Source organism: Rhyacophila brunnea, unplaced genomic scaffold, assembly GCF_057557595.1.
Source record: "Rhyacophila brunnea isolate RB1 unplaced genomic scaffold, BYU_Rbru_1.0 scaffold_18, whole genome shotgun sequence".
NCBI lineage: Eukaryota > Metazoa > Arthropoda > Insecta > Trichoptera > Rhyacophilidae > Rhyacophila > Rhyacophila brunnea.
In genome coordinates, this window is record NW_028232837.1 from 13,433,347 (window position 1) to 13,454,323 (window position 20,977).

At 34.7% G+C, this 20,977-nt stretch overlaps 1 protein-coding gene across 1 annotated transcript; it reads left to right on the forward strand.

Moving 5' to 3' along the window:
• The first annotated feature begins 1,010 nt into the window (after positions 1–1,010).
• LOC147073232 (uncharacterized) lies at positions 1,011–19,406 on the forward strand. The gene is made up of 9 exons (XM_085945276.1): positions 1,011–2,073; positions 5,530–5,659; positions 8,063–8,228; positions 10,196–10,376; positions 11,479–11,596; positions 13,199–13,439; positions 14,088–14,376; positions 15,994–16,111; positions 18,198–19,406. The coding sequence occupies exons 1-9, from the start codon at positions 1,139–1,141 to the stop codon at positions 18,450–18,452; spliced, it is 2,433 nt and encodes an 810-aa protein (XP_085801402.1). The 5' UTR covers positions 1,011–1,138; the 3' UTR covers positions 18,453–19,406.
• Positions 19,407–20,977: the final 1,571 nt, after the last annotated feature.

Below are 20,977 nucleotides of genomic sequence, written 5' to 3' on the forward strand. Positions count from 1 at the left end.
CCATATCAATTATTTGAAAACATTACATTCGCACTTTGCACAAAAATACAAACACATTCGAAGTTTGCCGCACACGTACAGACCACGTGATATTTGTTTACGCAAAATCGTCGCTTTTCAAAATGGCGAATTTGATTACCAGATTTTACTGCGATGAATCAGTATGTTCCTTTTTGTCTTTTTTTATTCGTAGGTTTGTTTACTATGTACACCGAGAAATTTCCATTTATAAACTCGGAAACGATTTTTACAGAAGAGTTTTGGAATATAATGCAACCAAAACTGGAAAAAATTCTATCATGGGTGTTGACTTCCTGAATTAGCTAACCCCAGGTCCATGCCACTACGTGAACCACAGTGGATATTAAGCCATTTCCACACTGGCAACAAGTTGCTGGCAACCTCATTAAATTTTACGATACTTACCATAATTGCTTAAGAAATTTTACAATAATTATCGTAAAATCTAACGAGGTTGCCAGCAAATTAACTTGTTGCCAGTGTGGACCCGGCATTAGATGCACAAAACTTAAATAATATATATTATAAATAAAAATTTAAAATTATAAATATATATTATGATTTATGTCTTCGACAGCCCTGATGAAATAAATGTGAAATATGAGTCGGATCAGTCACAGAGCAAATTTATTAACACAAACAACTTTGACACGACCTTTTTAAATTAACTAGTAGACCAGATATTATGGACCACATGTTAAAAAATCATATTTTCAATTCTCATGGCCAATTCTGTAGAACGTCCTCTTAAGTGACATTTGAATATAATTTTATTTAGTAAAAAGCTTGACATGAAGTGAGTTCCGGCACCTTTTTTTTTTTAAAAAAAGCCCTGCTTAAACCTGAAACATAAAGTCAATGAATGCAATAATTTCGTCAATCTACTGTTGGTTTTGAAAATCAAAAATAAAATAATTTATATAATAATATGACGTACAGAATTTTGAAAATTTCATGTAGCTAGTAACACCGTTTCTTGTTTGTCATTTGTGTTTGTGAATCAACGCTGGGATCGGTGTCATCAAGTGGGGCGTGGTGTTAGTAAACGGTTATTTTATCAATGTTTTTGTTTATTTTTACTACAGCAATTCACAAGTGCAATGAAGAAGTGTAATTAATGCTAGTTTTATTAACAAATATTGAAAAGACTGTCAAAATGATTCTCAAAACGACCGTAATATTTTGTTTGTGCTGGATGGGCGTCAATGGCCAGTATGAGTGGCAATCGAGAGACAACTTTGACGTAGTTCAGGCGAAAATGGACAGAGTGACCGCAGACAACTGTGCCATAATGCATCTCGGCGACCTTTATTTACCGGAAGATTCCATATCCCACTTGCCCGAAATTAAAGACATTAACATTAACCCCGTGTTCCCGAATCGAACTGACCTCTTGCATCTACATAATTTGGCGCTGAGTCGCTCATTCTACTGGAGTTACATTCTGCAGTCCAGGTTTATCAGACCGGCGATAAACGATACCTACGATCCGGGCATGATGTACTATTTTCTGTCGACGGTCGCCGACGTTTCGTCGAATCCTTCCGTCAACGCCAGTGCGATTTATTTCTCGCCGAACATGTCATACACGTCGTCTTACAGAGGATTTTTCAACAAGACGATGCCGAGGTTCGCGCCGCGGACGTACCGCGCCGACGACTTCAACGATCCGATCCACCTTCAGAAGATTTCCACGCTGAATACGTTCACCGTTAAAGATCTCGGCGCCATTCCCGGGGACACTCTCTCGGACGATTACACGACGGACTATTACAGGATCAACGAATGGTTCAAACAATGGCTTCCCGACGTCGTCGGGGAGAGGCACGACACTAAGACGACATATCAAGTTGAAATCAGATATGCCAACAACACAAATGAAACATTCACATTCCACGGTCCGCGTGGCGCTGATGAATTTCCAGGCCCGGTGAAATGGACTCGACCCTATTTCGACTGCGGCAGATCAAACAAGTGGCTCGTCAGCGTTGTCGCACCGATTGCAGATATATACCCCAGACACACGCAGTTCAGACATATTGAATATCCCACGTAAGTTATTAGTTATAACCCATTTAAAAATCACTGCAAAGAACATTTGCCGGCTCTATATTACGACAGCTTACCCTGGATAAATGTCAGATTTCTTTTGTCAATACTTGAAAGCATCTAAGCGACACTTTTTGAGCATAGACAATCATGGAAAAACCGCTATTATATGGCAAAACCGCTATTATAAGCGTAGACAATAAGTACAAATATAAAAATCATTTACAATGTATAAAATTCAAACATTTTAAATTAATAAAATTCGCTGTTTTCAAAAATCAGTATAGCATAATGGAGTTCGCCAATGCATTTCATAAAATTTAAATAATTATAAAGTAACCTTTGACACAAAGACATTCGTGCATAATGCAGTCCACACACCAAAGCGAATATTCGCCAATCAAGCTCGTATTGGCTTACGGGAAAGAGCACGCAACGCACAGATTTCGGAAGGGAATTAAGTTATTATCTTACAATGTTCAATATGGAGCGCTGCGATTGTTTGATGTTTCGGTATCGAGCATTCAAATATATCAATAATTTTATATTATCATTGATACAATTTGTCTTCGACACTGCCATCCATTCGCATTTACCATGAAAAAAGCACCCGCATCGATATGGAAGGTCCGGTCAAAAGAGTCTCAAAAATAGCCAAATATATGACAAATTGATGGCTTTCATTGTATCTTTAGATCTCCTGCATGAATAAATGTTTCGTTTGTTCATTAACAACAGGTAGGTAGGGAGCATTACAGCGGCGTTGGCATTTTGTGAGACTCTTTTGACCGGACCTTCCGTACCGATGGCGGGTGCTTTTTTCGGGATATTTTGACCTGGTACTTGGTGAATATTCGCGTTGGTTTGTGCAAGCCTTAAACCTTCGTATAAAAACGCTCTAAATAGTTATGCGAAAATAAGGAACATTTTTCAAAATAACGTTATAGATAACAATATTTTTTATATAAAATTTAGCCATGTTAACTAAACAACATTGTTATTATTTCAGATAATTCCGACTCAAATTTTATCAATAAAATTAGAAATACGAGTGAAAATGGCTCGGATGGCTTTTGTTTGATTAGTGATTGTTCTTATAAGATTATAATATATATCCGTAGTCAGTATTTCGTATTCATTTAATTAAATGTATAATAAATAAAACAGGCTCCAGTTTATTAGCCCCACGAAAACATTTCGCTTCCACAAACAAATGGCCCGGTCAATACAGCCTCGATAAAACGGCTCACACTGGTTGAAATTAAACGTCACTGATTTTCATTAAAAAGCCACTTTTCCTACCTAAAATTTACGTTTCGGCATAATATACCTATCATAAATATTCATGAAGCGTGTTATCTTTCATATTAAATATACCAAACTAACCTCGTAATTTTTTTTTAATCTTAATTTTCTCGGTTATGCGTTCAATCTAGGGGTAGACTACAAATTAATATATTATAACTACTATCTTATTACTTGTCTTGAAGGCCGACGAAAAAACTTGGGAATATGTAAATAAGTGTATCTGCATTGCAACCGCGTTTATCGTCGGCTTTCGTAGACGACATTAATTATTATTGTTTCAAAATTAGCCATTTACAAGGTTGACAAAGAGGTAGCTTTATTTTTAAAAAAAAGCCAAAATATAACCAACGCTCGAAAGAAATAGGATCTTGCATATTTTATTACATAGGTATTGTCGCCAACGTAATAATTGTATTGTTAATTATTAAGTTTATTTAAAATATTTCACTATTCTCTGTGACCGTACTTATTGTCTACGCTTTTAATAACGGTTTTGCCATGGTTGTCTATGCTCAAAAAGTGGCGTTTAGATACTTTCAAGTATAGAGTAAAAAAATCTGACGTTTCTCCGCGGTAAGCTCTCGGTAAATTGAGCCCATTTGCCATATTGCATTTCCACGCACCACAACCGTAGCAGGCAAGGAAAGGGTTTGAAGCCAAGCCCCACCTGTGGGAGACAGTTTTTTTTTAAAGGTTTTCGTATACACCAGAATGAAATAATGATAATTCTCAACATCCTAGAGGTTAGCTGTGGTGAGAATGTATACCTAATAAGGTATAATGGATTCATATGTTTTTTAATTGACATGACAATAAATTCTTATATTGACAGAGATATTGTGTGTTTACGAAAGTAAATGTCAGCACTCAGCGTTGTGAATAATACAATTATTATCGATAATCGATATGATAAAAATTTCAAATGCTTGCAATGTAAACTAAGTTTTTCGGTTATTGTTTGCGTGAATACTCGTAAATGTCAGTAAGGTTATCGCCTATCACAGGTTCTATATTCACATTCTTATGTACCACATTTGTTTAAACTTTTTCACTATCCATTCAAAAACCGATACAAAAACAGTGTATAGCGATTTGTTACATTCCATGCATCGGGCACATGGTTTCTAAATGTCAACATAAATTGAACAGGCGTTTACATGGTACATACTTGCTTATTCATTAATATGAAACGCATTGGCCAAACATTGCTGTGCCATAATTTTGTATATCTGCTTAAAGCTTCCTTCTCTTAGTAGCAATTTTATTTGTATTATAGTAGAACCTTGATGATCCGGACCAAATGGAGAGTGAGATGGTCCAGATTTATCCGAATAATTGAAAGAAACTGTAAACTGTCTTTTCAAATTTTTATTCCATGATTTGTTCAATGTTGGCACATCTACATAATTCAAATTCTCTGCTGCCATGTCTTGTACCAACAGTCCTTTAAATCAATTTTCTTGTGGAACTTCATAACTAATTCTTCATTATATTAACGATAGTTGTCGAAGGATGTAAATGTTTATATTACACCATGAGTCATCGGTTGTATTATAGACGTGACATTTAGTGGAAGATGTTTTACTTTAAACATTGCATCAATCTGGTTTAATCATTCCTCTGACGGGTGTGACAGTGCATTTTCGAGTAATAATACTTTCCTCCGTTTATATAATTTTATTTAGAATTTTCATTCAGGAATTCAGGAATGAATTGTTATTCATACCATCGTTTAAAAATCTCATCTTTCATCAATGTTTTTTTCTAATGATTATAATTATGGAAATGGAAGACTTCATATATTTTTAAAACACCTGGGATTCTTCGATTTCCCAATAAGAATTAAAGGGAGTCTCTGTCTGCTTGATGAATTAGCACACACCAATATGGTTACACGCTATTTACTGGTTTTGTACCCCACTGCAGAATTTTCATATCTTTACTTAGATTTTCTGCAAATTAATCATACAAAATACACTCATCGGCTTCTTTATATCATGACTGTATGGTTTTTTTTATATCCAAAGTCATCAATGTGTCAATACCATAATATTTATTAGACAAAAACTTGCTTCAAAAAACAATTATTTATTTTGTACATCCGATAATGGAGGTTTTACTGTAATATTGTTTTGTTTTTCTTAATTATAGATATACAGCTATTGCAGTGTTGGAATTGGATTACGAAAGAATAGATATAAATCAATGTCCGAAGGGCGAAGGAAACAGTGGTCCCAATCAGTTTGCTGACACGGCACGATGTAAAAAGGAAACTACAGAAGTGAGTAACTAACAATCTTCTCCATCCTCTCATTTTTCAAATATACCAACAATCTGTACGCAACGAGGATACTAAGCTGAGTAAACAAATTTTCTCTGCTCTCTTCCATTCGCCGTTGCCGTCCCGGAGTCTGACTGTAGTATGTATGTAGAAAATCATTGAGATAATTGAATCGAAAGATTTTAGTCTCACTAAACTAAGCCTACAATGAAGGTAGATAGTTTGTTAAAATAAAACTTAAGATCCCAGAAACCGCACTGAGAGAACTGACATTTTTTCAATTGTGTAGATGTAGCAAGTTAAAAGCAATAAGTTCTGAGCCATGGCTAAACTGTAATATGTATTTATTTTACTACAGCCTACTTCAGTGCATATTATGCATAATTTTATTAGGGTAATACCGCGTGTACACGTGCATGGATTTACTTGCACCAATAGTGTGTATTTTAGTTTATTTTTTCAGTTTATTGCAAAGTTATATTACTACTATTTTATGTATGACATTTATTTTGTTGTTGATAGTGGGTTGTGAAATTTCCCTTATCGCGACCATGTCCATAACGTATCCTCCGCAATCAACCTGCACAACCAATCGCTACAACCCAATGTAGGTCTTAGTCACTTCCAGGAAATTTCTCCAATCCCATTCCGTCTGCCATCAGCTCCCTTTACTTCCATAGTCACAGGGATTGCAGTATTTCATTGGCCTTCTGATCTATGAAGAAGTCTGGTCTTTTTGGTGATTTGTGCCTTTTATCCTTCGGATGACATCCTTAATATAATTCAACTCAAAAGATGTCCAATTTCCTGTAATCTTTTTTTATTTACAAAAATAATATGATAATAAGACATATTTGTGTTTTCCTGTTGTATCAGTCAGTGGCGAAGGCTCCATACTAAGCGATTATTTAAAGCTTACCTTCTATTTTCAAGTATTTAATTTATATAAATAAATATCTATATTGTAGGACATTGTAGGTTATAATAAAAATATTGATTGCCATCTATCGTCGTTATTTATAAGTAGAGCTTTTAATTTAGTCATGTTTCGAAACAAAAATAAATGACGGAACGTCCAACGTGAGTGCTATTTTTAGAATTATTTCAACGATAATCCAAGCCGAATTTTCTACCGAAATTCAGTTGCCAACTTCATGCATGTCTGGGTTTTTGTTCGAGACTCAGAAGCGTTAACAGACAAGCTTATTCGAAATGTTGATTTGTTTATTGTCTTTGCTTATCTTTAAAAGCAAATAATAAATAATAAGGATGATTAAAAAAAATAATAACTATTGTGTTCGATCACATATAATTTATAAATTGTTATTAAAAATAAATATTGTATTAATTCGCGATTATTATTTAGGTTACTTCAGTCATAGACAAACATAACATGCTATTCACAGTTTATGTCATTTTGATGGTAAAGGTTTATTTTATAATACAAAATTCATTGTGTTACTGTGAATGTGGATAAATTATCTCATATTGTACCGAAATCATTCGCCAGTGCTTTAAATATATAAGTATTTATTAAATTGTGTAGTGTCCCGGTAGAAAATGTGCGAACGATTGCATTTAAAAATTATCAAAGCTTGACCTTCCAAGGGTTCATTTAGATTTGAATACAGCAAAAAAACTTATATTAGACATTTTCACAACAATTTATAAATGATAAATATTTGTTTTTAACTGGCAGTTATACATTAAACAAACTTTTTTGTTGGCGATGCGTATTGTTTGGTAAAGAAAGTATGCGTGGAATTCTACTGCCATAAGTGATTTAAATAATTTGACAAATTCAGCGGTGAAACCTATGACCAGTGTGTCGTTGTCATTAGTGTGCACCTATTCATCAGTAGTAATATCGTAAGTATTATCTTCTTATTTCCCGTAAGTTACCTGACAAGTGTGCTCTTTTTCTCTGATCTCCACAGCTTACCTCTTTCCAAAAGTCACCCTTCGCCACTGGTATCAGTTACCATAGTAATAGAAATAAACAGACTATAAGGATATGATTAGAAATATCTATGTGCCTTGCAGTTTATGTTTAGTAAACCCACTGAAAGATATTTTTTGGTCTACGTATAGTTTATAAGAGAAACAACACTGGATACGTTACGAGACAATTGTGACAAACGTGAAGACGATCCGATTGATATCTGAATCGCTGGATATAACAGTTATTTATGAATTATTCATAATGGTCCGAGTCAACAATGGTGGAATTAAGCCATCAGCTTTCTACGTGTCGCAACAGTTGAATTAATTAAGATGTAGTTGTCATAAAATTAACCGTAGTACCTATAATGAAATAGTGCTGTAAAAATCTATTAAGTAGCAACAGTAGACTCCAAATGCATATTGTTTTTGTGCAAATCTATTTTCAATATCATATTTCAGTGTGAACCTATACACGGCTGGGGGTATCGAAGAGGCGGTTACCAGTGCAGATGCAAGCCGGGTTGGAGGCTGCCCAGTGTGGTGCGGAGGCCTTACTTGGGAGAGATAGTGGAAAGAGCCACCGACGAGCAGTTCTATAATAACTTTGACTGCCTGAAAATAGGATGTAAGAAACATTCATTATATTATGTAGTATTATTTTAATAACTTTTTACGCATGTGTAATGGTGGATTTTGTGATAGTTCAAAAAGGGTGTGTAATATATCTATTACCGAATTAGTCATATGAAATGAGTCACTTAAATATCAATTTATGTCTTCACTTCAATTACATTCCATCAATAGTTCTGATTGTTTAGTTCATTTGAATCATGATGAACAACTTTTTTCCCTTATATTTCACCTTCCGAGTCACTTCCCTAACTTTTTGTTCTCGTCTGCCTGACTCCTTTGTGTTAGCAGGTTGTTTATGACGAACGGTGGCTGAATGGATGTCACGAGTCAGTCAAAACTCATTCGCTTATATGATGGTGTGTGACTGACTTATGGAAAGTCTCTCATATGTTTCAAGTCAGTCGTACATGAACGACACTTTTCTATATAGAACACCGACGTTATTTTATAAAATAAGAGCATGGGTTTTTGATTTCAGAATGGGAAACATTAGCAATGTTGACATACGAGGGTGGGTCAATAATTCCTTAGAAAAAAGCATTAAAACAGTTTTTTTTTTTGTTTTTTTTTTTTCTCTCAACATAATCTCCTTGGAGCTCAATACACTTGGTTAGACGTTTCTCAATTTTTTTTAAGCCGTCAGAAAAATAAGTTTTCGGAAGGTCCTCAAAATAAGCATTTGTCCGATCGATGACTTCTTCATTTGAAAAAAACGTTGTCCACTTAGCCATTTTTTTTAAGTTTGGGAAAAGGAAAAAGTCACTGGGGGCTAAATCTGGCGAATACGGTGGGTGGTCGACCAATTCGAACTTCAATTCTTCAATTTTAGCCATTGATCGTAAACATGTGTGAACACGGGCATTGTCCTGATGAAAGAGGATTTTTTTCCTATTTAAATGAGGCCGTTTTTCTTCAATCTTGTTTTTTAGCTGGTTCAATAAAGATGCATAATAATCCCCTGTTATTGTTTTTCCTTTTTCCAAATAGTCAACGAAAATAATTCCACGTGCATCCCAAAATACAGTAGCCATAACCTTACCAGCTGATTTACGGTTTTTGCCTTCTTTGGACATGGTTCGCCTTTCGCAATCCACTGCTTTGACTGTTCTTTCGTCTCAGGAGTATAGTGGTGTATCCATGTTTCATCTACAGTCACAAATCGACGAAAAAATTCATCCGGATTGCGTTGCATGAGCGACAACAGGGCTTTAGAGGCCACCACCCTATTGCGTTTATTGTCGACTGTGAGCAAACGCGGCACCCATCTTGCAGAAATTTTTTTCATGCCCAATTTGTCATGTAAAATAGAAATGACGCTACCTTTTGAGATCCCTGTAACCTCAATTATCTCACTCAACTTTAATCTTCGGTCACTTAACACCATATCGTGGATTTTATTGATCATTTCTGGTGTAGTCACCTCTACAGGACGTCCTGAGCGTGGTTCATCCTTTGTTGATGTACGACCACGTTTAAATTCATTTAACCAGTTATAAATAGTTGCAAGTGAAGGAGCAGATGTGCCTTGAACTAAATCCAACTCATTTTTTATTTCCTTTGCTGTTAACCCTTTTATATTAAAATGTTTAATAACAGCTCTAAACTCAATTTTCTCCATTTTTTGTAAACAAGCAATTTTTTTTTTTAAATGTACGAGAAACACACAACAACCCGACCAATCTGATTTGAAACTTCGCAGCATACTGAATCGGTAGTGCCGCTGCATGAAAACAAACCGCTTACAGTACTAGTCGCGCCACCTGTCGGCTTTTCTAAGGACTTATTGACCCACCCTCGTATCTCCCTGTGACAACGTAAATTTTTCTGTAGTTGCTGCATCGAGGCTACCGTGAAGTCGTCTTTATGAAGAGAGGGCTGGCTTAATACAATTAATTACGCTTTCAAAAATTCTGTTTACAATTAATCGGCAGTTTACACATGAGATTTTGTTCTTTCCAGGGGTGCAGAAAATGCCAGTCCAATGGGAGAAGGCGCACCCGTTCATCAGGATGCTGTATCTGGAGCGGTATTATGAGTATCAGAACTACACTACGGGTCCCGCCTCCCTGCACGGAAGCAAGATGAACATTGATCAAGTGTTGAGGTTCATTCACGGAGTACAGTCTTTCAATTGCACCAAGTAAGAAGTTACTGCAATTATTGTAATAACATGTTTTGCTGATCATGGTCGTATGTTCTACTTAGGTGGCGAACATTCTAAATTCATTTATTTACATATAGTGAATTTTACGAATTACAAATTCAATACGTTTACAACATGACATTTAAAAACAAAGAAATAGTGCTAAAACAGTATAAAGAGTAAATACAAAAATTATTAAGTAGATACAAGGAAAGGAAATACACCGAATGAGCAAAATAGACCCTATTTTAAGGATTTATAAAACAACACTCACATAGGAATATATCAACATCTAAAGCGCTTTGGTTGAACAGAGGTATTGTCCTTCCAATTGGCATCACCAACGGCTCGTTAGTTCTGCATCTTAGGAGAAAGAAGGAGAAACATGGCGAAGTTTTGCCTTATGCCCTCAAAAAACAATTAGCTTTATAGTTATTTGAGAGCCAGTGGGTATTTTCCTTCATGAGGTACTTGTTTCGTCAGAAAGTTCAACAAATCTAAACAAAGTGTCCATCACCTGTTTATAGCGCAGGCAAAATTTTGCAAAAAGGCCTCCAAATCTATCATCTATCACCTCTATTGAGCGTCATGTGACGATATCTCATCGTCAGCGCCTGTCGCTTATCGTAGTCTTTCTCTTTATCTGAAATTATCGTGGCGGAGGTGCCGTGTGGCATTCTTAGAAACAGCTCACTCGCAGAACACTTGTCTCAGCAGGTAGTCAGTTTCATTTTACGATTCTTAAATCGAATCAATTATGTATAACTACAGAAATATAAAATAATATTTATTTTAGCCAAATTCTTTCGTTTATAGGACTGTCAGAAGCCAGTACTGGCCAAATCTCTGAAAAGTCCATCACTTTACACAAATTATGTATTAAATTATTAAATGTAAGTTTACGAAATATTTTTTTGAATTTTTATAACTAGGTATATTGTTTTTCTTAAAAGTTTATCAGTTTAATTTCTAACACAGGACCTCAAAATAAGTCAGCGCGTAGGGCCTCTACATACCTTAATCTCCCATTTTTGAGACATTATTTTTTAACAGCATTTCCACAAATGTCACAATGGCTCCACATATTGACTTTTTCCAGATATCATCCGCAAGACCTGGAACTGCACGGTGACCTCAGTTTTGGCGCCGAAGACCAGTTTGCCAATGAGGCCAAGATGGCTGTCAGACTGGCGAACTTCATCAGCGCATTTTTACAGGTATCTATATATACAATTTTAATTACAGTAAACTCCCGATTATCCTTGTGCGGATTATCTGTGCATAAACTTAATTTTTTTTTTAAATCGCTTGCTTTCGTAAACATTAAATTTGCTTTCAAGTTTACGTGTTCTATAAGTGCATGTGTACACGCAATAAGAAATTTTCCTATTGATTATTACAACCACCAGAAAGGAGCATGGATGGATCTTTGAAGATTGGTTCAAAACTAAATAGGTTCCAGAAGTGAGAGATTTTTTGAAAAGTAAGGGTTGCCACAGAAAGCAGTGCTGTTATTAGAAACATAATGCTCCTTCTCATCCAAATAAAAGCTAATTGAAAACGGACAATGTTGCAAAATTTTTACCACCTAATGTTCCATCTTTAATTCAACCCATGTATCAAGGGATTATCTCATTAATAAAATGACATTACCGTAATGACCTTAAAAATCTCTGTAACGAAAATGATGATTTGATTAAATTCTGGAAAAAAAATGACAATACTGGATGCGGTTACATGGAGTAACTCAATCTTGGTACAAAATAAAACCAATAACACTCGTTGGATCGTGGAGGAAAATTTTACCAAATGTAGACAGTGATTTTTTGGATTCCATCGCGCCTATCTGAAATATGTGGACTAATGGCAAATTTACATGGCTTTGAAAATGTTGATAGAGAAAATCGTCTCTGTTCCGGCAGAACACACTAACTGGAGAATACTAGTTTTGAGTAATTTGACTTTGAAGTTGTTAAAAAGTTTGAAATAATGGTCTATCATGTGAGTTTATTAAGTAATCGTAAAAAGGATGACTTTAAAATAAAGACTGTTTATTTATTAAGAAGGTTTCCAGACGGTAAAGTTTGAAATAAGGAACATTTTGGTATAACTAACTCAATATGTCATTTTTTCGAATTAGTGTCTCCTGCCAGAACAGTGACGAAATATTGAGGAGTGGTTAGGTTAGAATATGATTCATGTTAGAATATGATTCATTCCAGTTTTTCAAATAATGAGTGACGCATAACACAACATGGCACTGACTTTTGTTGGCACGACTTTATTGGAGTACATCGACCAATGAGAATTCGAATATAACGGTATAATAGATATTAGAGAATTATTAAAAGATGGCAAACAAATCAAAATCCCAGATTTTCTTAATAAATAATGAGTATTAAACATTTTAAATAATTGTCTGCTTTAGAAATGTATAATATGTAGTATATTAAGTGTAGTTTGAATTATCCCTGTTTTTCGTTTATCCGTGCCACCTCTCCCCACCAATAGCCCAGGATAATCGGGAGTCTACTGTACTTGACCTGTAAATTAATGTTAACCGTCTCCATTCTACGCTGTCAAGTCACGCTACACATGTTTTAAAATATTTTAAATCTATGGTGAAGATTACAAACCACTTTGTCAAAAATTATGATTTTACAAGTGAAGATAGAAACCTGGGTTTGTGCAGCCGAATATGGTGAATACGACAGAAGAGTTTTAATAAGAAATTGAATAAACTGAATTATATTTCTCTTTGATAAAGGTAGTAAAATTCAACAAATGCTGTAAATATAATATTATGTTGTCTTTTTCAGATTTCTGATCCTAAAGAAGTGTATTCGGGCAAGAGGGTGGCCGATAAACCGCTGTCAGAAGATCAGATGATGGGTGAAACTTTAGCACTCATGATGGGGGACACTAAGATCTGGTCTGCCGGAACGTACTGGGATAGAAACAAGTTTACCAACCGAACATTCTTCGCCCCCTACGCGTATAAAACTCAACTCAACACCAGGAAGTTTAAGCTCGAAGATGTCGCCAGGCTCAATTCTACAGGTTGGTTATAATATAGTGTCTAAAGCTGAGTCACTTGGTGTACGGGCTTGATATTCCATATATAACATTTGACAATAATGACTGATTGGTAAACTTTACTCGTCGATCAGTTTATTTTTTCATGGTATGTAGTGTTAGCATCGTAATAATACATCGGTAAGATGTAATTGTCATTGATCGACCTGAATGAAGCCAGTTTTATTTTTGTTTGAAATTCGCGCCTTTTTAGTGAGATGCGCTGCTCTCTGGCGAAAGCGACCAACAGGCACTTTTGAATTTGTATGAGAAGGGACCAGTTTCCTTCGACTATGCTATCGAGAACAAGCATCTGATTCAAAAATGTAACTTTTCCAGGCTTGTTTTTTTTCAGGGATGAGAGAACATGTTGTAATTTCGAGTCCCTTTCTATAAATAAAAAATCAACTCTATAACCGTGTATAATTTTCATATAAATGTGCTTTGTCGAAAGTGTAAATTACCACCAAAATAAATGTGTCAGATCGGACCGTCAATAAAGTAGGTACCTAGTTATCAATTACTTACCGCTTGAATTAAAATCATGTCGAGTTTTCTGCCATCCACCGTAAAATACCATAAAGCCCAAGTGTGACAGTTAATAATTCTGATATGTTATGAATTGTTTTGCAGAGGAAGTCTATACAAACAAGCCATGGTTCCAGTTCCTCAAACAGAGATGGTCCACCAACTTCGATGATCTCGAGAAGTTCCACATGAAGATCAAGATCCGCTACAATGAAACGGGAGAGTCGCTGAAGAAATATGAGCACTATCCCAACTCGTACCAGGCTGCCAATCTCAAGCACGGCCACTGGACCACGCCCTATTTCGATTGCAAGGGTAAACTGCAGAAGTGGGTCATCACATATGCGGTTCCTTTCTTCGGTTGGGACAGTGTCAAGGTCAAGCTGGAGTTCAAGTGAGTGTTCAATTTGTTTCCTGCAGTATGTGAGTCTTCGACTATTTCCTCTAGCATCTGTCTCCATTCAGGCTTGTCCAAAACAGTTTCCCTCCAGTTTTCCAGAGTTTGCTAAAGCACAGCACACGGATGGCGATGGCTGTGGGTTCAAGTCTCATTTTGTAGAAATATTTCTAATAGGTATGTTTTTGAGGTGTTTTCAATTATGTATGTTCAATAAAGAATGCTACACTAAATACATCAAATGAAAGTATTGAGGTGCTGAAGATTGAATGCAATGGCCCCAACCTGTTCCCTAAAATATTATAATTAATCAACGCTTCGTGATTTTTTTATTTAGAACTATACCTCTGAGTACAAGTGACATAAAAGTAAAACAATGTGTTATGTTACGATCACAGTTATTTATATGTTAAAAAAGTTTCAAACATACGAAAAGCTATAAGGATTATTATCAACAAAAAAAATGATTTATCTCTATACAATCGCCAGGAGAATAGTAAATTCTAAAATTAAATAATAAGTATTTTATTCTGCAAAAATGTATCAAGTGTAATCTGTCTTTTGTTTTTGTAAGCTTGCATTTCAACAAATTCCTGTAATGTCAATTCCCCACGCAGTTGATTTTCTTGTCATACGATATGCCATGTAGTAGATTTTGTTATACCAGCAGTGTTATTCAGTGTTCCTACCGTGAGTTGTATCTACTTCGCCGAGATTAACGAGTATGTGGTTAATTACTAGTTGTGGAGATCTCTATAGGTTGTGGAGATCCGATATAAATAGTACACATTAAATTTTGTCAGTCGTACATTTGTTTTCATTGAACTAAAAATACAAATTGCAGATGGTATCGGTTAGTTTTTAAAATTCAATTAAACCTTGCCTAAAACAAACCATAATAGAAAATATTCTTCTAGCTATAAATAAAACATATCTAAAATTATGTCATTAAATCATACATGATTTTAGATATTTTTTGTGTATTATTGTTTGGTTTAGGCAGGCCTTAATCAAATTTTCCAGCCTACCTCCACCCTTTAATACCCTACCACACTCAGTATTGTGATCTTAAATTTACTGTCCCATTTAACCGATGGTAATTACTGTTGGTTCCTTGGTTTGGTTTCAGTTCCTTGAGATTTGGCCTAAATAAGTGGCCATCCCAATTAAGCAGAATCGTCTCTATTTGCAAAGCAATGTATATAATTATAATAATTTGGCATGATTCGTGCTGTTTCAAACATTCATTTACATTTATGTTAGTTTTATGTGCCTTTCTCTCCCATGGCACTTTTTATTAACTTACGTCAACTCAGTAAATTCAGTCAAAGCTCACTTGAGAGTGTGGGAGACTTGGGTATCTGCTCCTGAAACATTACCAGGTTTAAAAAACTGCTGATGCTTCACACCAAACGTAGGGTCTCGAGATACGATCGATGAAGACCGAGTTTGGTGCAGGGCAAGTTAGTTATGAGGGGTCTTGGTATGTGTTGTTTCAAACATTGAAAACATAAGTATAAAGAAAGATCAAGTTTTTTCTCTATTTTTTGCAGCGCAATTCATAAAATTTTAACATTGGCAACGAATTGTAATTTTTTTTAATTTGATTTGTAGGGGTGTGGTTGCTGTGACGATGGATCTGCTGCAGCTGGATATAAACCAGTGTCCTGATACTTACTATGTGCCCAATGCCTTCAAGGGTACTCACAAATGTGACAAGAAAACTTCCTACGTGAGTACATCCTCCTATTTTCACTGACTTACTAGTTCGTAGTTTCTAACCTGACGCATAAATTTTATGAAATAAGGTATTAGTTTTTCCGGATTCTCACGTAACCTATATAACAGCGCGAAAAATTGGGAATATTTTCACTTATTTCGAATGAAAAGTATAGACATTACGATCACGTCACATGAGTTTACTGTAAGCTCGTGTCAAAGGAAAAAAGTATACGATGTGGTTTTACTTAGTACATATTTAAAATGTTATGAAACAAATGCTCGCATCTTGCAGCATATTTTTAGATGAAAACGAAGTGTTGATTAGCATAATCTGTCAAAATGTATCAAATCCTCACTATGGTCACTTTTGCACGTATCACACCATAAACCTCACGCGTGATAAAATGTTTTTTTTAGTTTCTGTAAATTTACACATTTTCGAGTTTTGTGAGTGACCTCACGTATAGTGCTTTGAAATCGAGCTACAGACGACAGGTTATTGACATGATGTTTTTATAAGTTGTCAGTTTTTATTGTTGAATGTTCTGATGGTTTTGTTACTTGTTCAAAACCGTGACAAAAAACAATCTCATTTCTGGTTTTAAACTGGTATAAATAAATTAATGATAGAATTATGTATTGAAATAATTTTGTATCGTACACAGCGTGCACGCTATCGACAACCACCGCAAGCCACTTTATAATTCCATGTTGTTAATAACAGTACAAGCAGTAACTGTAGGAACTTCACCACTTATTGCCATTTTGGTGTGATTTTAAATTATTTACATGAATAACTTGGGGCGTAATGCATAAGTTGGGCTGACAAAAGTCACCCTTAGTATATAAACACTATTGAGGGTCAATAGTTATATGTACATTACTTACATTTCGCATTGTTCGTATTGTGATTGAAATTAGTGCCATTTTTAAAATTCCTATTCTGACACACTGTAAAACATTTTTTTTACATGCCAACACATTAACCACGATAACTCATAAGTCAAGTGTCATTCATTGTTTAAATTCACAACATAATATTCATCGACAGATTGTCAACACATATTCACACCGTAAGAATGATGATTATTCATTTCAAATAGTCTTATGTATTTATGTAAATAATCAGTATGAATATTTTAATATGTCCTGTCTTATAATATTAGTGGCTCCGCAGCCTTCTATAGATTGACCATAGATTTACTACTATTGGACATACAGTGGAACCTCTCATAACGAGCATAATTCGTTCCAGAATCTTACTAGTACAATTTTTCCCATACAAATTAATGTAAAATACGATAATTCATTCCATGCCGGAAAAAAATACCTAATTTTTTTTATTTGTAACATTTATTCAAAGAAAATTACTTTTGTAAGTAAATTTGTTGCGCGCATAGCCACCGTCTCATTAGGGTGATGCTTCTCAATATACGAAGCAACAGTTTCCCATAATTTCAGCATTTCTCTTTTTGCACATATTACATAAGTTTGGAAAAAGGTTTGATCACAAGCGACACTAACATGCTAGCGGAATGAGAGTGCTAAACACAGACTGACGCACTGGCGCGGAATGTCCCAGCGCACAAGTCAGTGACGTGATGAGTTATGCGAAATGTCACTCGTTAAGGGAGCCATTTTTTACAATTTGTTTTGCTCGTTATGCGAATTGCTGTTTATGAGAGGTTCCACTGTATATATTATATGAATATAGAAGGCTGTGCATGCGCAGTTGCCCTTTTCAATTGTGTAAGCTAAGCGCCGAACGTCCATACACACGTATACTCCTAAGTATGACTATGCATTATGTCCTTGAAATATGTCTACCGTCTCTTGGTATTAAGCAGAGTTAATCACATATTTCAAGTTCAGGTTCTTGCTATAATTATTTTACAATGATTCAATTTCTCAAAGTTGTCCGTTAAAATTATTTACTCGCAAGTCCTTGTCATTCTACTTGTGGCTATTATTTCCCAAAAGCCAAAGTCAGTTCCGCCAATAGCGAGGGTGCATGAAAAAGCCAAGCTTGCGACACTGTTGAACTGAATTCTCTCTATGTTTATCGATATAATACCATTTTATTTTGTTGTTTTCAGTGTGTGCCGATTCAGGGCAGAGGTTTCGAGACAGGCGGTTACAAGTGCGAGTGCCTGCAAGGATACGAGTATCCGTTTGAGGACCTCATCACGTACTACGACGGGCAGTTGGTAGAGGCGGAGTTCTCCAACATCGTGTACGACAAGGAGACGCGTTTCGACACGTTCACATGCCGCGTGGCCGGAGCGTCCGCCATGCAGAGCAGCGTCACTGTTTTCCTTGCCATGGTCCTAGTCCTCTTCAAGATGAGATAGTCAAAACGTTTATTTAAACACATCACACGGTGGTGATTCAAATTAATGGATGTGTAACATCATAGACGTTGAGGTGACTCATTCATTATGCGTGAAATTTAGAATATATCAATGTTTGGTTATTACTCAATGGGATTTCGTCGTGGCGAAGTGTTTTAAATTTGTATTAGATTGGTTGGTCTAAAATATTTCCGCATACTGAACATTTCTATGGGTCTTATGTGTTTTGTATCATCTGTAATGGGAACACATCTAAAGTAACATTCTATGTAATGCAAAGTCCACTTATTTCCATAAATTATTTGCATATGGCCATGGCTTTTAAAATGTCACATTGTTTTTCAGCAAAATGTGCTTGCATTGACATCATAAAAAAACCATTTCTTAAGTTTCCCGATCCTCTTTCATTGTGGTCTATTGAAGAGAAGCTTCTCGGATGGTCGGGTGCAGCGTATTCTGCTGTTTAATTAAAAATTTCCCAACGTATAAATATACTATCGTGTTAAGAGGAGAATCATATATTATGTACCGATGTTATGCTGGGAAATTAAATATTGTAAACGTGTCCCATTTTGACTGATTTATACTTTTTACATACCATGTTAATGATAATCCTTCGCCATCTTATTAGACATCACAATATTATTGACGAAGAGAATCATTTTATCTATATTAAAGGTTGGTTATATTATATAATTATGTCACTGAATTACGTATTATATATTTTATCTGTTAGAAATTATAGCTATGCAATATTCATTTACAAACACTCGCGTACTATAACGATTTTAGAGATTCCTTCGTACTATAACGGTTTTATTTTTTATATTTGTATTGCAAGTATGTAGACGTAAAATTTACATAATGGTTGCTATACAGTAGAACCTCTATTAATTGGAATAATTGGGGAAGGAGGCATATGGATATCAATACATTTGGGTATCTTGAAAAATTAAAAAAAAAACCTGCCGGAATAAACATTTTGTTATAAAACTTATCATTCGTTATTAATTTATCTTTTTCTAATGTTCATTATAATATTCTGATTAGTAGTGGTTCAATTGTATTTGCAATTAATTGTACTGTTGAACTTAACTCAATATGTATATATTATAATATGCTACATTTCATAGGTTTGACATATACTGAATGGGTTTTGTATGTTTTTTTCTTTACTGACAACTGCCAGGCTTTACTTAGATATTATTATAATGTTATTATATTTCTATATAATGTAGTGCCTTAATTCTGCATACAATGTAATATACATATTGTTACCGTTTTATAATTTATTGTAATGAACCTGCTATGACTTCTCTTGTATTTTAAATGTATTTTTTAGTGTACTCTTAAATGAATCTCATCCGTCCAAAACTTGAATCTCAAAATATTCTTTTAGACATTCCAATTTTTCAAAATATAAGAGCAATTTTCTATAATATTAAGGGGGGACATGCTCGTCGAAGGTGAAAATTGAGTTTTTATTGTATTTTCAAACCATGATCCTGGACACTCCTTAAACGTTGTAGATAATCTATTTATATAATTTTGAAGCCTTATTATCCTTTATAGTTATTTTAAACATTTGATGACTGCATAAAGTATTTTTGTTACATAAAATAGTATTCTTTTAAACCTCTCGCTCTAATGTTTTAGAATATAGTCATATTTCGGTACATAACTGTGCAGTGGTGTTAAGATTTTTTACATTTATTAATTTTTAGATGCATTTATAAAACCATTAGTATAATTTATTATGAGATAATTTTTGTAAAATATTCACGATAAAAAAATATATTGATAATCTCTGTGATCCCAAATTTGACAAGAATTGGGCATTTTATTATTCAAAAAATCGGCAAGATTAACACATTTGAAGATGATTCTAAAGATACTTATTATAAGCTATGTCTTTGACCATTCAAGTGTGATAAAGATCTTATGAATAATGATTGCTTTATAATAATTATTGACCTAAGAATAAGGTAGTGTTTTTTTGAAATACGCTATTACTTTTATCATTCCCCAGTGGTTAAGCTACAACATACGGCCGTAGCCATAAATTGACAAACTATAATTAAAGTAGGGAGTAAAATTATGTTAACGCGCGTATTCGAACATGTACCTAAGCGAATTTTTTTTTATTTTTTTTTAAACGGTACATGTTCAAACACGCGCGTTAATATCATTTTACTCTCTACTTCAATTATAGTTTGTCAATTTATGGCTACGGCCGTATGTTGTAGCTTAACCGCTGGGGAATGACAAAAGAAATGGCGTATTTCAAAAAAACACTACCTTATTCTTAGGTCAATAATTATTATAAAGCAATCATTATTCATACGATCTTTATCACACTTGAATGGTCAAAGACATAGGTTATAATGAATATCTTTAGAATCGTCTTCAAATGTGTTAATCTTGCCGATTTTTTGAATAATAAAATGCCTAATTCTTGTCAAATTTGGGATCACAGAGATTATCAATATATTTTTTTATCGTGAATATTTTACAAAAATTATCTC

Excerpts from the sequence above, each read along its gene's own strand:
- LOC147073232 (XM_085945276.1), top strand. The coding sequence starts at position 1,139 with ATGCTAGTTTTATTAACAAATATTGAAAAGACTGTCAAAATGATTCTC. Across the intron at positions 10,377-11,478 it reads CAGTCTTTCAATTGCACCAA|ATATCATCCGCAAGACCTGG; the intron begins GTAAGAAGTTAC and ends GACTTTTTCCAG. Across the intron at positions 14,377-15,993 it reads AAGGTCAAGCTGGAGTTCAA|GGGTGTGGTTGCTGTGACGA; the intron begins GTGAGTGTTCAA and ends TTTGATTTGTAG.